General features: G+C 42.3%; 1 protein-coding gene across 1 annotated transcript in view; it reads right to left on the minus strand.

The window, feature by feature from the left end:
• SYNJ2 (synaptojanin 2) overlaps window positions 1-14,874 on the minus strand; it is a 96,954-nt gene extending 82,080 nt beyond the window's left edge. Inside the window, 2 exon segments of the mRNA XM_042480414.1 lie at window positions 3,284-3,370; window positions 13,852-14,874. Coding sequence (XP_042336348.1) covers window positions 3,284-3,370; window positions 13,852-13,972 — 208 coding nt within the window. The 5' untranslated portion in view covers window positions 13,973-14,874.
• Between the last annotated feature and the right edge of the window lie 245 nt (window positions 14,875-15,119).

Consider the following 15,119-nt stretch of genomic DNA (forward strand, 5'->3'; position numbering starts at 1 on the left):
AGAAGAAGAAGAAGAAGAAGAAGAAGAAGAAGAAGAAGAAGAAGAAGAAGAGCAAAAGGAGTTAAAGGGAAGAAGGACTTTGTTAGTTGATGATGAAGACAAAAGGGATGGAAACCGTACTTTGGACAGAAAATACAAGAGAGAATATTATTAGGGGAGGGAAATCAGAACAAATGTAATGATACACAAAGGATGAATATTTATATATCAAGTTTTTTTTGTGTTGTATTCTATGTGAACCTATATGTATTTTAATGTCAATAAAATAAAATTTAAATATTAAATATACTTTATTCTGCAGAAATAAACTTTCCTTTGATTATGGAACATTTTGGACTTCTCAATGAGACCACAAAGAAGACCCCACCAAATGAATAGTGTACGTTTTTTTAAATCATGGAATATGAACAGATCTCCATGATATTGATATTTTTAAATCCTTGACATCTCTCATTACAATTACTGGAACTGATCTTGTACTCAGGTACTCCCAGTTGATCTTGTGTCGGGTACCCACATTCCAGCCTATCTCAAACGCTTTTAATACAGAAAAGCCAACAAAAGGAAAAGGCTATGGGTCAAATTAATTGTACGATCATCATTACACTTAACACTTTTCATTTACACTTTGGGCACTGCTTTTGTTCTGCTTATATCATCATTACATGCAATACACCAGTCTCCTTCTAAGACACAAAGAATTCATCACAGCATCCATCTTACTCACAATCTTTTAACTTTTTTCAAGAAAGAATAAATCAGGAAAGATAGCCTGTGATCAGAGGCTGTGAGGATTTGGTGAATGCATTTTCTCTCAGTGCTTTAGTGGGATAAACAATGTCTTTTGGTGGAGCACTGGAAACCCTAATTGTGCAAATGGCTGTGAAGTGAAGTCTGAGGTAGGTGGGGGAGTATGTGCTGAAAATGTGATCAGGATGCTTAAATTAAAAAGTCAACAAATGAGAGAATATTGTTAATTGAAGGGCTACTACCTTAGTTAATCATGAACCATTCATATAAGGAAATCCTGGAGCCTTTTGTTCCTCCAGAATTCCTGCGGGATTGAACTCCAAAACATCTGGAGGACCAAATGCTGAATACTATTGTTGAGTGTAGCACCTTTGACACTAACTGGAGGGGGGGGGAGGGATTATAGAATAAACTTTTGTGGATTCCAGTCCATTTCATCAGATGCAGAAACTATTGACATTAATAAATACAACATAACTATTCAGAAAACAAACATGAAAAACATTCTATCCAGCAAAGATGCTGACTCTTGACATAAAAAAAGATTTCCACAATTACATGGAGAAAACACCATGCTGTTAACAAGCTGTGACTTACAAAAATCAGAACTAGGCTTCCTTAACACTGTATCTCTATGCTAGGGCAAAGGTCACTTTCTGAATTTCTGCCTATCAGGGCATAGAGGCTCAATCCCTAAGAGAAAGCGCAAAGTCACTTTCACAGCTCCTTGTCAGAGAGAATGAGGTTCAAAATGTATCATTTCCAGCATTGCAATTTGAGTTTTGACCTATTGTACATCACTCTCATGAGAGGGAAAAAAAACACATCCATGCAGATACAAAATCAAAGAACAAAAAAGAAGGCTAGGAAACAATGACCCTGTTAAGGACTCCAACAGGACCATCTTAATCTTTTATTATGAGTTTCCTATCAGTTCAATGACACCAGGTGTGGCAAGCCAACCTTTACTTCACCTCTTTTCTAGGAATGCCTCTACACAAAGGATATGGACAAACATGTAAAAGTAACAAAATTCCTATACCTCAGCTTTACATTAAATAGATACCTGAAGAAAAAACAGCAGCACTTCCATCCAAGCTTTCTCAGGCTACTGACTGCTCAGTTTGACTATCCCTGTCTGTGAGCTGCCCAGCCCTACAGAAATATCCCTGGCCTTTGGGAGTTCCTTTGTTTTCCCATGGAGAATGAAGAGGCAGGTGTATAGTAGGCCAAGCAAGCCCAGGTATTTCCTTCCCCTGAAAGTAGCTTTGGTGAGTTATTCATAGGATCCTGAGACATTTTATTAGGGGCTGGTTCCTTCATTTTTTCTGAAAAGGAACTCACTGTTCTCTCCACTTGGTTCTTTAATAAACAAAACTGAACTGAAATCTTGAGTTGGTCTGCCTCTTTCCCCTAGATCCCTAGCTTTATATCCATGAGTTAGACACTCATTAATATGTTAAATTGTTTGTTGAGGAGTTTAAAGAAAGATTCAAAAAAGTATGTTCTTTTCCCATAAGTATACAAGTCTGTATTTTAGTACATCCTGGACATAAGGAAGGGGTAGAAATGATGTGGCCCTCCAGAGGTCATTGAACTGCAAGTCCCTGCATTCCTCAGCACTGGCTAGGCTAGCTAAGGCTTTTTAAAAAAATTAAGACCTTTAAGTTCAACCAGAGGGCCATATACTGTAGTTCTTACAACTGGCATGTTATTCAGAAGATGAGGTTTTTTGACAGAAAAAGCGTGCTCTGCAGCACATTCTGCCTAGCATGACTGGAAGTGCAGGTACTGGAGACATGTGTTTCATACCAAGGTTGGCATCCTGTTAGTGACGTAGGACTTAAAACTATGCAATACACGCAGAATCATCTTTTTTTTTTACAATGCACAATGGTCATATCTAGAGTTGTGCATTTGAGATCACTGTGTACATGGCATGGTACACTAACATACACAGAGTATCATGTGAATGCATATTGCATCTATGCATTTCCTTTCCACATTAGCCACTGCAGTTGCATAACAGGTTGTCAGCCATGCCCATTGGCCACAGATCCATGTACAGCATCCTTCATTGGTATTCAATATAAGGGTTGTGTAACACAACTCCACTGGTTATTTGATATTTTTGTTTTATAATCATTATTTAACAGCTTCTCTTTCACCTGGAGCCCCCTTTCTAAGAAGTAGTCTTTTTAAAGTTAACAAAGGCCCCATACAGACAGGCCAAAATAAAGCTGCTTCGGGTCACTTTGGAGGTATGCTGTTTAAATGATGCATGTGTACTAAGAGTACAGATGCTGCGCCAAAGCTGCGCTCCAGTCCTTAGGACTGGATCGTGGCTTTGACGTGGCTTCCAGACTCTTAGTATGCATGCATTATTTAAGCAGCATACCTCCAAAGTGACCCAAAGCAGCTTTATCTTGGCCTGTCTGTATGGGGCCAAAATAATGTTGTCAGTTCACTGGGAGTAATGATACATGATCTCTCTGATTCTTCTACAAAGACACTCTATTAACTGGCTGCTTACCAGATTTTAACTGGAGCTCTCCTAGGCATCCATAAGCATCCATGAGCTTCTCATATTGCCCTTTAATTTCTTCTTTTTCTTCAGGAGCTACAGAAAATCACACAACAAAAGAGAAAACCCCTTAGTTTTTCATTCTATGGCAACACTTGAAGATAATAGAAACTGATAAGACCTATACTTTTTTTAGCTGGGAGAAACAGTTTAGCTGCCAAGTGTTTCATCCTATTAATACCAGAGACCCTTGCCCCACTGGCCATGCTGGGTAAATGCCTTCAAGGGACATTTTTGCTATGCACTGGAGGCCTTTTTAACAACAGAAAGTGAACAAAAGTCACTTCCTGATTGGAAAAGAAAGGCCTCTCCTGTGTCTATAACAGCCTGGGGTGAGGAATTGTGTGTTTGTTTTTTAAAGGAATTTGACTTTTGGGAGGACTTTTGGTTGTTGCGTGCATTCAAGTCATTTCTTACTTATGACAACATTAACGTATCATGAGATTTTTTGGCAAGATTTCTTCAGAGGAAGGGTTGCCATTGCTTCCTCTGAGGCAGACAGAGTATGGAGATTATTGCACTGTTCTTAAATTGTGGGACAGAAGCAGGACTGAAACAGGATTACAACTGTAATTGCCAGATCTTACCACATGACCTCATGGCTAGGGATTAGCTATCCGGTTGTTATTCATACTTCTGCTGCTGCTTTTAACGAACAGGAAAATCTCATGAATACCTGTCCATCATGCAATTAACCCCTTACTGAAGTATGTGCCATAGGTCATTTAGGCGTAATTCACTGCACGCATCCCAATACTAATGAAATCAAGATTTCTTACTGCTGAGGAGGGAACCATTCATTTTTGGCAGAAGAAAGGGGATTTAAAGAAGTTTCACTGTACACACTCCACTCCAAATGAAGGCAAGCCTACCGTTACTTAATCTTGGATATCTGGCAGGTAAATGGAATGGTAGTGCAGTAAGATGCGTTGCCAACCAGTTATCAATTCACAATTGTGTGGTACAGTAAAGTGAAAAGAATCCCTACTGTTTCAGGTGTTTAAAAAGCCACAGTAACATCAGGAAGGAAGCTTTGTGCAGTAATCTCCAAAGACTTGCCCAAGATCACCCAATTGGTTTCCATGGCTGACTGCAGATTTGGACCTTAGTCTACAGAATCATAATCCAACATTCAAACCACTACACCAGGGGTAGGCAACCTTTTTGAGCCAGGGGCTGGGTTGCTGTCCCTCAGACAACTGGGGGGCCGAAGCCCAAAAATAAATAATTAAATAATTTTTTAAAAAAAAATTAAATAAACAAATAAACCGGAACAAATGTAGGACAAAAATTCAAATAGAGGACACTTTTTTTTAAAATATGGAGGACATGCTAAAAATTTTGCTGATTTTTTAAAAAATGTTAATATAAATGCATGTTTCGGAGGCTTCTATAGACAATTGCCCCCCTTGCCCGCTGCTTGCCCCCCTTGCCTGCTGCTTGCCCCCCTTGCCCGCCTCCTCCTGATAGGCCAAAGGCTCCGGTGGCAATCGGCAGCAGGACCAGGCTGGGGCCAGTCCCAAGGCCTTGCCGGGCCGCATCCGGCCAGCGGGCCGCAGGTTGCCTACCCCTGCACTACACCATACTGGGCCCTGGGAGGCACAAAAACAGGCATGGAGGCTGGAATCTAGCTTGCACTTTACTTACCCCATGCTCCTCCTATGGCTTATGCTATTTTCAATTATAGTGTTTTCAACATTAATTGCATTTGGAGCCCCAAGAGAAACTTCTAAAATAATAATAAAATAATAAAACTTTTATTTATATCCTGCTTATTTGTAAGAAACAATCGAAGTGGCTTCTTAGGGCATGCCTACATGGATGGATACAACTAAGATTTGGGGCTAGTGCCACATCTGATGGGAGCTGTAGTGTTGATTATGCCTGTGAGTGAGGCTAGGAAATTGTTACCTGAATGGGGGAGCAATGCACACTTAAGATTTGTACTAATGGAATACATTCTAAGTCTAATTCTTCATTATGTCAACAAATTCCCAGTGTCTCTCGTTCTTATATTGGAACTTACCAAATAATATGCTGGTACAACATTCTCTCTTTGAGGGACTGTTTGAAGACAAACAAGAGTTTGTTTTCAAGCTTACAAAATAAGCAGCTTTGCTGATATATAAATATAATTAATTTTTTTGAAATTCTGGAAATGGTAGTATTTGGGAAATGGTGTGTTGCTAACAAAACAATACAGTACACAGTAGCAAATGCCACCTTCTGAAGCAGTCTATTTCATCACTGAACATGTCTTGCCACCAAGAAATTCTTTCCAATTATTAGATTGAATCTCCTTTCTTGTAATGGGGGGGGGGGGGGTGGAGTTGGCAGAAGGGAAGACTTTCCAAGGAAGGCATCTTTGTTGCATATTTCAGTGCAGCAGATCTTAGGCTTTATCCAAAATTCTGGGAGGTAGAGCTGTCACCACCTAATACTATGGGCACACGAATAGGAATTCCTATTGTGGTCCTACAGCTTTCTCACTAAAAGGAGAATAGAGCTGTTCCCTGTGCAAGACTTCATATCTGTATCAATGTCCTCAAAGAACAGGCACTGGGGTCAATGAATTAGGAGATGCTAAAGTGGACAAAAGAAACCTTGTCTTTAGCAGTGTGGCAATAAACAACAGTTAAACTGAAAAAATACAGTGCATAGCTTGACATTTTAAAATGTAAACAAGAGTTTAGGAATGCAAGCAATTTTTAACTTTTGAAATCACAGTTCATTCCCTTGTTTGAACCAGTAAAATGAAATATGTTTAACACAACATGTTGGTTCTTTCATCGAGAAAAGCCCTGACACTAAAGTTTGTTTTTAATTAGTGCAAACATTTAATGGTCTGGAAGCAACAAGAGAACCAACAATGTCCATATCATTGAACATTTGGAAGACAACATGGAAATTACAGAAAGTTTGTCAAACTGCATTAATTCTGCAGTGTAGATGTAACCTAGGACTAGGATTCCCAGAAACCAGGATCAGAATTCCACCTCAGCAATGGAAACCTACTGAACAAGTCACAGTCTTTCACCTTAGAAGATGACAAATGGCAAACCTCCAATGAATAAATCATGCCAAGAAACTCTATGACAGGATCACCATAACTTGGGAGCTGATTTGAAGGCACATAGCAACAAGAAAACATTTATTTAAAAAAATCTCTGCATAGGTCACTATGCAAGACGAATGAGTGAGTTCTGACTTAAACCCAGAGCTGAAGAACCGAAGAACCAAGGAATTGTGCTTTAAACATAGCTAAAGGACCAAACAAGATGGTTCCGCGCAAAGCATTGATGTGACGAAGGTATTTGGCAACCGAGGCGAGGAAAGTCTGAAAACTTGGAAGCTGAAGCGGGGTGCCGTCCAGGTGTGACGAACTATGACCGGGAAGAACCTTATCTCCTGAGTCGCCATGATGAGGAACTGACAGGACAATGGAGAGCTTTGAACAGAACGAGTTGCTTTGAACACGGACTGAACAACCTGTCTGTCCTCCCAAAAGAGGATGTTGAGTAATGGGCTGCAATATTGCAAGACTTCAGCAGCCAAGAGCCAGAGAGAAGAAAAAGTATAAAGACCCTGGACTTTCATCTCCATTTTGTTGGCATCATCCGCGGCAACGGTGTCATCCCCAGCCTTCGAGAACAACTGATCAATGTTCGGCAGAAGGAAAGTGTGTGTGAGTATTGTATGAACGTGTGAGTGAAAGAGCTCTTGATAATCAATGGTTGTGTTACTTGTGTGATTCAATAAATGTTACATGCATGGTGTTTAAAACCAAATTTGGTGTCTCAATGTCTTTCTCAGCCTTGCTGTGAACAGGTCCACGGAGGGAGAGGTTTTCATTACACGCTCTCAGGATAAACAGGTTGCCCTTACAATCTTGGGCATAACAACTATTATGCTTAATGGTCACAATATTAATGTTCATAGATATATCATACTCTGCATAATGACACATGGATCAACTGTTCATTTATGGCGGTTTAATGTGAGCCTTGCGGCTTTGACAAGCAGGTTAATGCTGAAGTCCATCCCAATCACTGGACTACGACTCTGGAGACCAGAGTTCAAATCCTCATTCAACCATGGAAATCCACTGGGTTATCTTGGGCAAGTCACATTTTCTCAGTCTCAGAGAAAAGCTTAGAATCCCTTCTGATTTTGCCAAGAAAATCCTGTGTTACGTTCACCTTATGGCTGCCCTAAGTCAAAAACAGCTTGAAGGCACACAACAACAACAATGAACATCCCAATCTTGCTTCCATGCGCTCTCTCTCTCTCTCTGTGTGTGTGTGTGTCTCTGTGTGTGTGTGTGTGTGTGTGTGAGAGAGAGAGAGAGAGAGAGAGAGAGAGAGAGAGAGAGGGAGGGAGAGGCCAGGAGATAAAAGCTCCACAAACCATACTTGTCTCTAAAAGCAACTGTGCTGATTATGGAATTAAAGACCAAACCCTCCTATTTTTCATAGGAATTTTGCATTTCTGTGTCACTCTTGATGATTTTACACACTGTTTGTCCTGTGTTCTTCTTACTCTTATGTTTCTTATCTCAGCCGAACTCTTCTGCTGAGAAGGTCCACTTTCTTTGGAAGCACTAGGCTAAATAGACAAGCCCCCTCTTAGCCTCTTCACTTCCAGAGCTGGAAAGCAATTGGCTGGAGACTTCTTTGATCACCACTTACATGAGAAGAAGTCCTACTGAATTCAGTTGGGCTTTTTTTCTGAGTGTACTGAATTGTGCTACCAAAGTGTAAATCACATGGTTACTGAAATCTAAGGCCACAAACCCAGCAGAATGCAAGACTTTAAAATGAATATAAATAAGAATGTGTGTATTCCTGCCTTCAAGTCACCTGTCGACTTACGGCATCCTTATGAATTTCATAGTTTTTTCTTAGGTAAGGGCTACTCAGAGGTATTTTTTGCCAGTTCTTTTACTGAGCCTGAAATTTTCTAGCACAGTGAACTCCCACAGCAAACTGTAACAATGCATAACAAATGGGATTGTATCCTTAAAGGACTCTCAAGTGAAGCAAAGCAGATTCAGAGAAGAAAAGAGAGGGATACAGAGAGAATCTTAAAATATTAATGCCTCTCAGTAGCGGTTGCTGGGGAACATGAGCAGGAAGTTTTGGTAGCTGATCCAGCACAGCTCTCATGTTATCAGTTTAATATTAATCTTTAAAGTACAGTGGACAGACTAAGCTTGGAGGATCTACTCTCATGCCGATTTTTGTTTCTTAATCCCCAAGTCAATCAGCTGGAGTCAAGATGCATGGAGAAAGATCTGATGTTTTTTGTGGGGTTTTCAGGCCTTTGACTTCACAAAGATCTGATGCACAGAATTAAGAAAGAGGTTGTTGGGTTTGTCAATCCAATTCCTTCATATACAACTACGTCATACATCATCTTCATTTTAACAATTTAATTTAAACTGTGAGAAAACCTTTAGTGTTAAAGAACTGGGCCTGAGAAATCTATGAATAGATTTAATTTCTCTTCAGCCCTATTTTAAATTGTGCGTAAACATTTTTTTGGTAAAATAAAGGGGTCATCAAGATTGTGCTTATGTACATAAAGAGTAAAGATTACACACAGAGATATCTTCATGTAGGATATTGAATATTGTGACCTATACAATCTGCATATCATGTGACATAACCTACATCTCAGCAATACCATGAGAATAAATACATTGCAAATATCCTGCCTAACATTTGATCTACCAATTCAAATGGAGACCACTAGCCATGGATGGTCGCCCAATACTGGATCCATTTATACCTCTGTTTTTCTTATAAACCTACTGCATGGAGGGGAGGTTTGACAAGCACTTGGCTTTACTTAGACTTCATAGAACTTTTAGAGCCCATTACTTCTGTAGGCCTTCCTTCCTTCATGGTTTCACTTTTGGCAGGGAATGGGCATGAAAGGGAAGCAAATTGTTAACGTATACTTTATTATTATTCTGTTTTCTTTGCCATAAAGAAGCACTTGTGGGACTTTTTGCCACAGGTGTCAAAATTACCTGCTATGTTACCAGGTAGCAAATGACCCACCACCACCAAAGGTCTTAGGCACACAACTAGGTCCAGTCAAGTTACTTTGGTACTTGTGGCAGAACATTACCTCCCTTCTGCCCCTGCCGTAAATGAAGGAATAATTTTCTGTCTTCCACTGTATTCCAGGCAGGGGTGTAAATATGGGAGAAAAGAGGGCACTGTCCCTCATACAAGAATTGTCCCGTCCCCCCCACAGACACACACACCTTTTCCCCCCTTCAGTTTCCAAATTTTCTATTACTGCAGAGAGGGAAACACTGAAAATTGTTCATGCCTACATTTGCTGTGCTCATATTCACTTGGGTACTTTGGTTGCCCCTTTCCTTTGGATGCCTAACCTGTATTCCTAAATGCTCAACTGAAGTTTTAGGTTATTGCAATGGGGACTGAAGAAAAATTTCACACATGCACGCCTATGCTTGAGGCAGATTCCATGATCTGCCTAATGATTAGACCCTTCAATAAGCTTTGGTGAGGGCCATGGGCTTGTGATGGCTTTCAAAAGGAGGAACTGGACAGATTCAGAATCTATACAACTATAACCCATCTACAAATTATACAAAATCTCCTGAAGGTGGTATATAAGGCAGTGGTATATTCTAAATGAGTAGCAACTTTAAAGGAGGAGGACTCAAAAAAACAGTGGGTGGGATGTGGATCTGAGCTGTTGGCTTCTGGCTCTGTTTTGGGGGCCTCTGATTGATTATGATGATCATCATCACCATCTTCATCTTGTCTGTTTTCTTGTCTGGGACTCAAGACAGCTTACTAAAGTTGAAACAAATATGGCTAAAAATTTACATCATACAAAAGTTTAAAGTATAATTAAACTATCAATAAAAACAAATGATTAAAAATAAAAAATATAAACAACCCAGCATGTAAAAAGCCTGTTCCTCCTGAGCAGTCAGATCTCAAAGGCCTACCAAAACAAAAAGGTCTTCACCTACCTACTGAAGGATAACTAGAATGATACCAGTCTCACCTCTCTAGGGAGTTCCGGATAGGGTTGCCAGACTGCAAGATCTGGCCTTGAATTTCCAGTCCTCATGGGCCATCTCCAAGCAGGAAACAAAGTGTATAAATTCTCCAGTTTTTATGAACTCAGCTCTGAGCAAGAGGAAATGGCTATATACAAATCTCTTGCTCATTAGGCACAGCAGCAGCTTTAAACAATTTGCAAGAATTAATTTATTTGTTGGTGCCTTATCTGGACTCTGGTGGTGGTGGGGTCTATATATTTATTTAGCATTCTTCTCTCCTCCCAGTTGTTGAGGTGCCATGCTTTACCCTCTACTCTGGTCTGCATCCACCTTCTGGCTAGCAGAAGCAGAATAGATTAAATGTTCCTTAATTTGTTTCACCCAAGATGATGAGCAACTGTGATAGGTACTTAATTACATGGCAGGGAGTCACATCTAGGGGTGCATCTACACTGCAAAAATAATGAAGTTTGACACCACTTTAAGTATTGCAGCTTCATCCTATGGAATCCTGGGATTTGTAGTTTTACAAGGTCTTTAGCCCTCTCTGCCAAAGAAATAATGAAAAATTATGGAACGTTCTTAAAGACATGGGAGTGTCACTACATGCGATAGTCCTGATGAGAAATCTGTACTTAGGACAAGAGGTTACTGTTAGAACAGAATATGGGGGAACAGAATGGTTCTCAATTGGCAAAGGGATCAGGCAAGGATACATCCTATCATCGTATACAGAAAACATACCAATCAGACTTAGAAAAATGGGTGAAGATAGGAGGAAGGAACATCAGAAATTCTGATATGCGGATGACACCATACTACTAACAGAAAACATCAGACTTGGAACTATTACTAAGAAAAGTAAAAGAAGAAAATGTAAAGGCAGGCTCAATGCTGAACATAAAAAAAACAAAAATAATGACCGCTGAGGCTCTACGTAAGTCCAACCTAGATAATGAGGAAATCAAAATAGTTAAAGACTTCCCGTACTTTGGATCAAAGTTTGATCAGGACAGAGATTGCAGTCAAGAAATAAGACTAAAAAATGGAAAAGAAGTCATGAAAGAACAAGACAAAAAACAAAAGAGTAAAGATATACAACAAAGCACAAAAGTTCCCCATGATTATGTACGGATGTGAAAGCTCGACAGTGAAGAAAGCAGATAAAATCAACGCATTTGACATGCAGTGCTGGAGAAGAGGACTAGGGATACTATGGACGACTAAGAAGACAAACAGATGGGTCGTTGAACAACAGATCAAGTCTGAATTCTCCCTGGAAGCCGAGATGATGAAACTGAGTCTGTCATACTTTGGCCACATCATGAGAAGGCATAACTCATTAGAAAAGACAATAATGCTAGCAAAGGTAGGTTACTAGAAAGACAGGAAGACCACACCCAGATGGATAGATTCAATCCACAGGCCTGAATTTACAAGACCTAAGCAGAGGAGTAAAGGACAGGGGGTCTTGGAGATGCCTCATCCACAAGATTACCATGAGTTCTGGTTGAGACAAGGGCAGTTAACAACAACAAGCCAAAGAGGGCTGGTGCCTTACAAAACAACAAATCCAAAGATTCCTTAGGATGGAGCCATGGCGATTAAAGTAGTGTCAAATTTCTTTCTTTATACAGTGAGAGCCAGTATGCCATATTGTTTGATTGCTGGACTGTGACAATGGCGATCAGGATTTGATTCCCAGCTTGGCCATGAAAGTCCCACTCTCTCAGCCTCAGAAGATGGCAATGGCAAACCTCCTCTGAACAAATCTTGCAAAAATAAAATAAAATAAAATCCCATGATAGGGTCACCATTAAGTTGGAAATGACTTGAAGGCACACAGCATACACACAGATGCACCCTCTGTCTCAGGTTTTGGCTCTGAAAACTCAGGGCCTGAGTGCTCCTGAAGTGGCAACCCTAGTTCCAGAGCCTGGGAGCAGCAACCAAGAAGGCCCTCTCCCATGGTACATACCTAGGAGGGTGAGTGAGAAGGGCCACCCCAGAAGACATACAACCAGCCACTATGGATTGCATTAGATCAGGTTGGCCAGACATCCTAACTGCAAAGGAGGATAAGGCACCACAAAATGTAGTATGAAAGAAGATCTTGTAGCACCTTTGAGACTAACTGAAAGAAATAAGTTGGTAGCATGAGCTTTTGTGGGCTTGTGCTTCTTCAGATGCATTTGTTGGAGTGACTCCACTAAACAATCTGCGGAAGTAGGCTCAAGTCTATGAAAGCTCATGCTCCCAACTTCTTTCTTTCACTTATTCTCAAAGGTACTACAAGATCTCTTTTCATACTGATTTTACAGACCAACACAGCTCTATCTTTGAATACTACCACAAAATATAGGGCATTCAAGAAAAATGTAGAACATCACTAAATAAACCTTAAAACACTCAAATAAACATAAATCCCTGCTTCTTGTTGTTGTATGCCTTCAAGTCATTTCTAACTTATGGCAACCCTCAGGGGAACTATCATGGGGTTTTCCTGGCAAGATTTGTTTAGAGGAGGTTTACCATTCCCTTCCTCTGAGGCTGAGAGCATGTTACTTGCCCAAGGTCACCCAGTGGGTTTCATGGTCAAGCTGGAAATCAAACCCTGGTCTCCAGAGCTGCAGTCCAATACTCAAACCACTCCACCACACTGGCTCGCCCATACTTCTTAGTCGTGCTCCAAATGGAGGACCTGTTGGAATGCCTCCTGGACAGAAGGTTCAAATGGAGAACAGGTCTTGGAAAAGGAGCCCCAGTGGTGCAGTGGTTAAATGCCAGAACTGCAGCCACAATGTTGTGAGTTCAATCCTGAGGGGCTCCAAGGTTGACTCAGCCTTCCATCCTTTCAGGGGTCAGTAAAATGAGCACCCAGCTTCTTGGGGACTTACAGATTCACACAGGGAAAATTGGGGTTTTAAACAGTGATTATTGCATGAAAATCATGTGATTGCAATTATTAACCTTTATTTATTAAGATTTTCACACACATTGCGATTAAAGTGTCATTATCCCAGGAATAAGCAGGCAATAAACAGCAACAAATCATTCACGGGATTTCCCCGTAATCAATTTGTTGCTGTTTATTGCCTGGTTATGCCTGGGATAATGGCTGTTTAATTGCGACATCGTGTGAAAATCTTAATTGTGATTGCATGAGTTTCATGGGATAACCACTGTTTAAACCCCCAGTCTTCCCCGTGTGGTAAAGTCCTGTGAAGCGGTATAAGAAATGTAAATGCTATTGTGATTGCTATAAAAGGAGGGCACCTGGTCACCCTGCGTTGGATGGGCCTCCAGCGGTTTCTCAGCGGTTTCTCCCAGCCACCCACCCATACCTACCTGGGGGCACACCTGGCAGATGAGGAGAACATGCACGTGCCAAGATGGTGCCGAGCGGCTGAGCTGTCCATGCCCACCCTCCCCATTTCCCTGCCCCCCTGGAGGGAGGGTGACTTACTGAGGGCGGCCATGGTGCCAGCTTCCAGGAGGAGGCAGTCGGGTCTCCCTCGGGCCTCCAGGAGGGCGCTGGGCAGAGGGTCCCGCTTCCAGAGGAGCCTCAGCCCTTTGCTCAGAGCCATGGGGGCGGCTTCCCATCAGGCGGTGGGGCAAAGAAGGTGCCACAGGAGCCCCAGGGAAGGAAGGAAGGAAGGAAGGGAGATACTCTCCTCCAACTGCAGAAACCCTAACCCCAAAGAGTCCTGGAAAGTTGGGGCTGAGGGAGAAATGGTCTCCAAGGCCTCCCTCAGGTGCCAGGAATTAAGGGGTCCCTCTGAGGGCAAGGGGACCAAAATGGAGGACCAGGCACCACTAAAAGGAGGACCTCAAAGACAATTTTTTTAAAATTAAAACCCCCTCCTAGAGGTGCCCCTCCATGTTTCTGAGTCCTGCTCAGAATGAAAGACGTGCTGCCATTGCTCCTGGGCAGAAGGGAGTGCAATGGAGGGACATCATGACCCAAGACAAACGAAAAGCATTCCTAGAAAGAGCAGCGCCTGCTCCTCAGTCCCAATGGAGGACCCTCTGCAATCCCTCCTGGGCAGAAGGGGCTGGCATGGAGGACAGGTCCTGGAAAAGGAGGACGTGCCTGGTCTCCCTGGGAGGGGGGATGGAAAGAGAAAGAAACACAAAACTTTGGAGGGGAGAGGAACCAGAAAGCAAATAAAATAAGGAAGGAAGGAAGGAAACCCCAAGCCCGCCGAGCTGCCTCCCTGCTTGGGCTGCTGTGTCTAGTCCTGAGGGCGCAGCAGTCTTCTCTGGAGAAAGCCAAGTCCAGGAGAGGTCTAGTTCCCAAGTCCCCAGGGGGAAAGGCGCCCCTTTTTAGCCCCACAGGAGCCCAGGGAATAGGAAGGGTAATGATAAAGGGGGGGGGGGGGGGGCAAAGAGGGGGGTGACTGAGAAAGAGGAGGGAAGGGAGGGAGGGAGGCAAGCTTGGAAAGGAGTTGTGGCTCAGTTTCCGGACTTTGCTGTTTCCTCCTTGGAAAACCCCTCCCTGCCTGCCTGCCTGCCTCCCTCCAGCGCCTGAGGCGGAGGCAGCCTGGCCCTCCTCCCCTCGCTTGCTGAAGGCTCTGTCTCTGCCCCTTCCTTGCCCTGCTGCTGCGTAACCTTTGGGCAGGGCTCCCAAGGGCGCCTCCTCCTCCTCCTCCTCCTCCTCCTCCCAGAGGCTTCCTTGGGCCCCTCCTGCAGGGAAAGGGCCCTCCTCGGAGTCCCCCCAGAAGAGACCCCCTC

The sequence above is a fragment of the Sceloporus undulatus genome, chromosome 1 (genome assembly GCF_019175285.1).
Source record: "Sceloporus undulatus isolate JIND9_A2432 ecotype Alabama chromosome 1, SceUnd_v1.1, whole genome shotgun sequence".
Taxonomy (NCBI): domain Eukaryota; kingdom Metazoa; phylum Chordata; class Lepidosauria; order Squamata; family Phrynosomatidae; genus Sceloporus; species Sceloporus undulatus.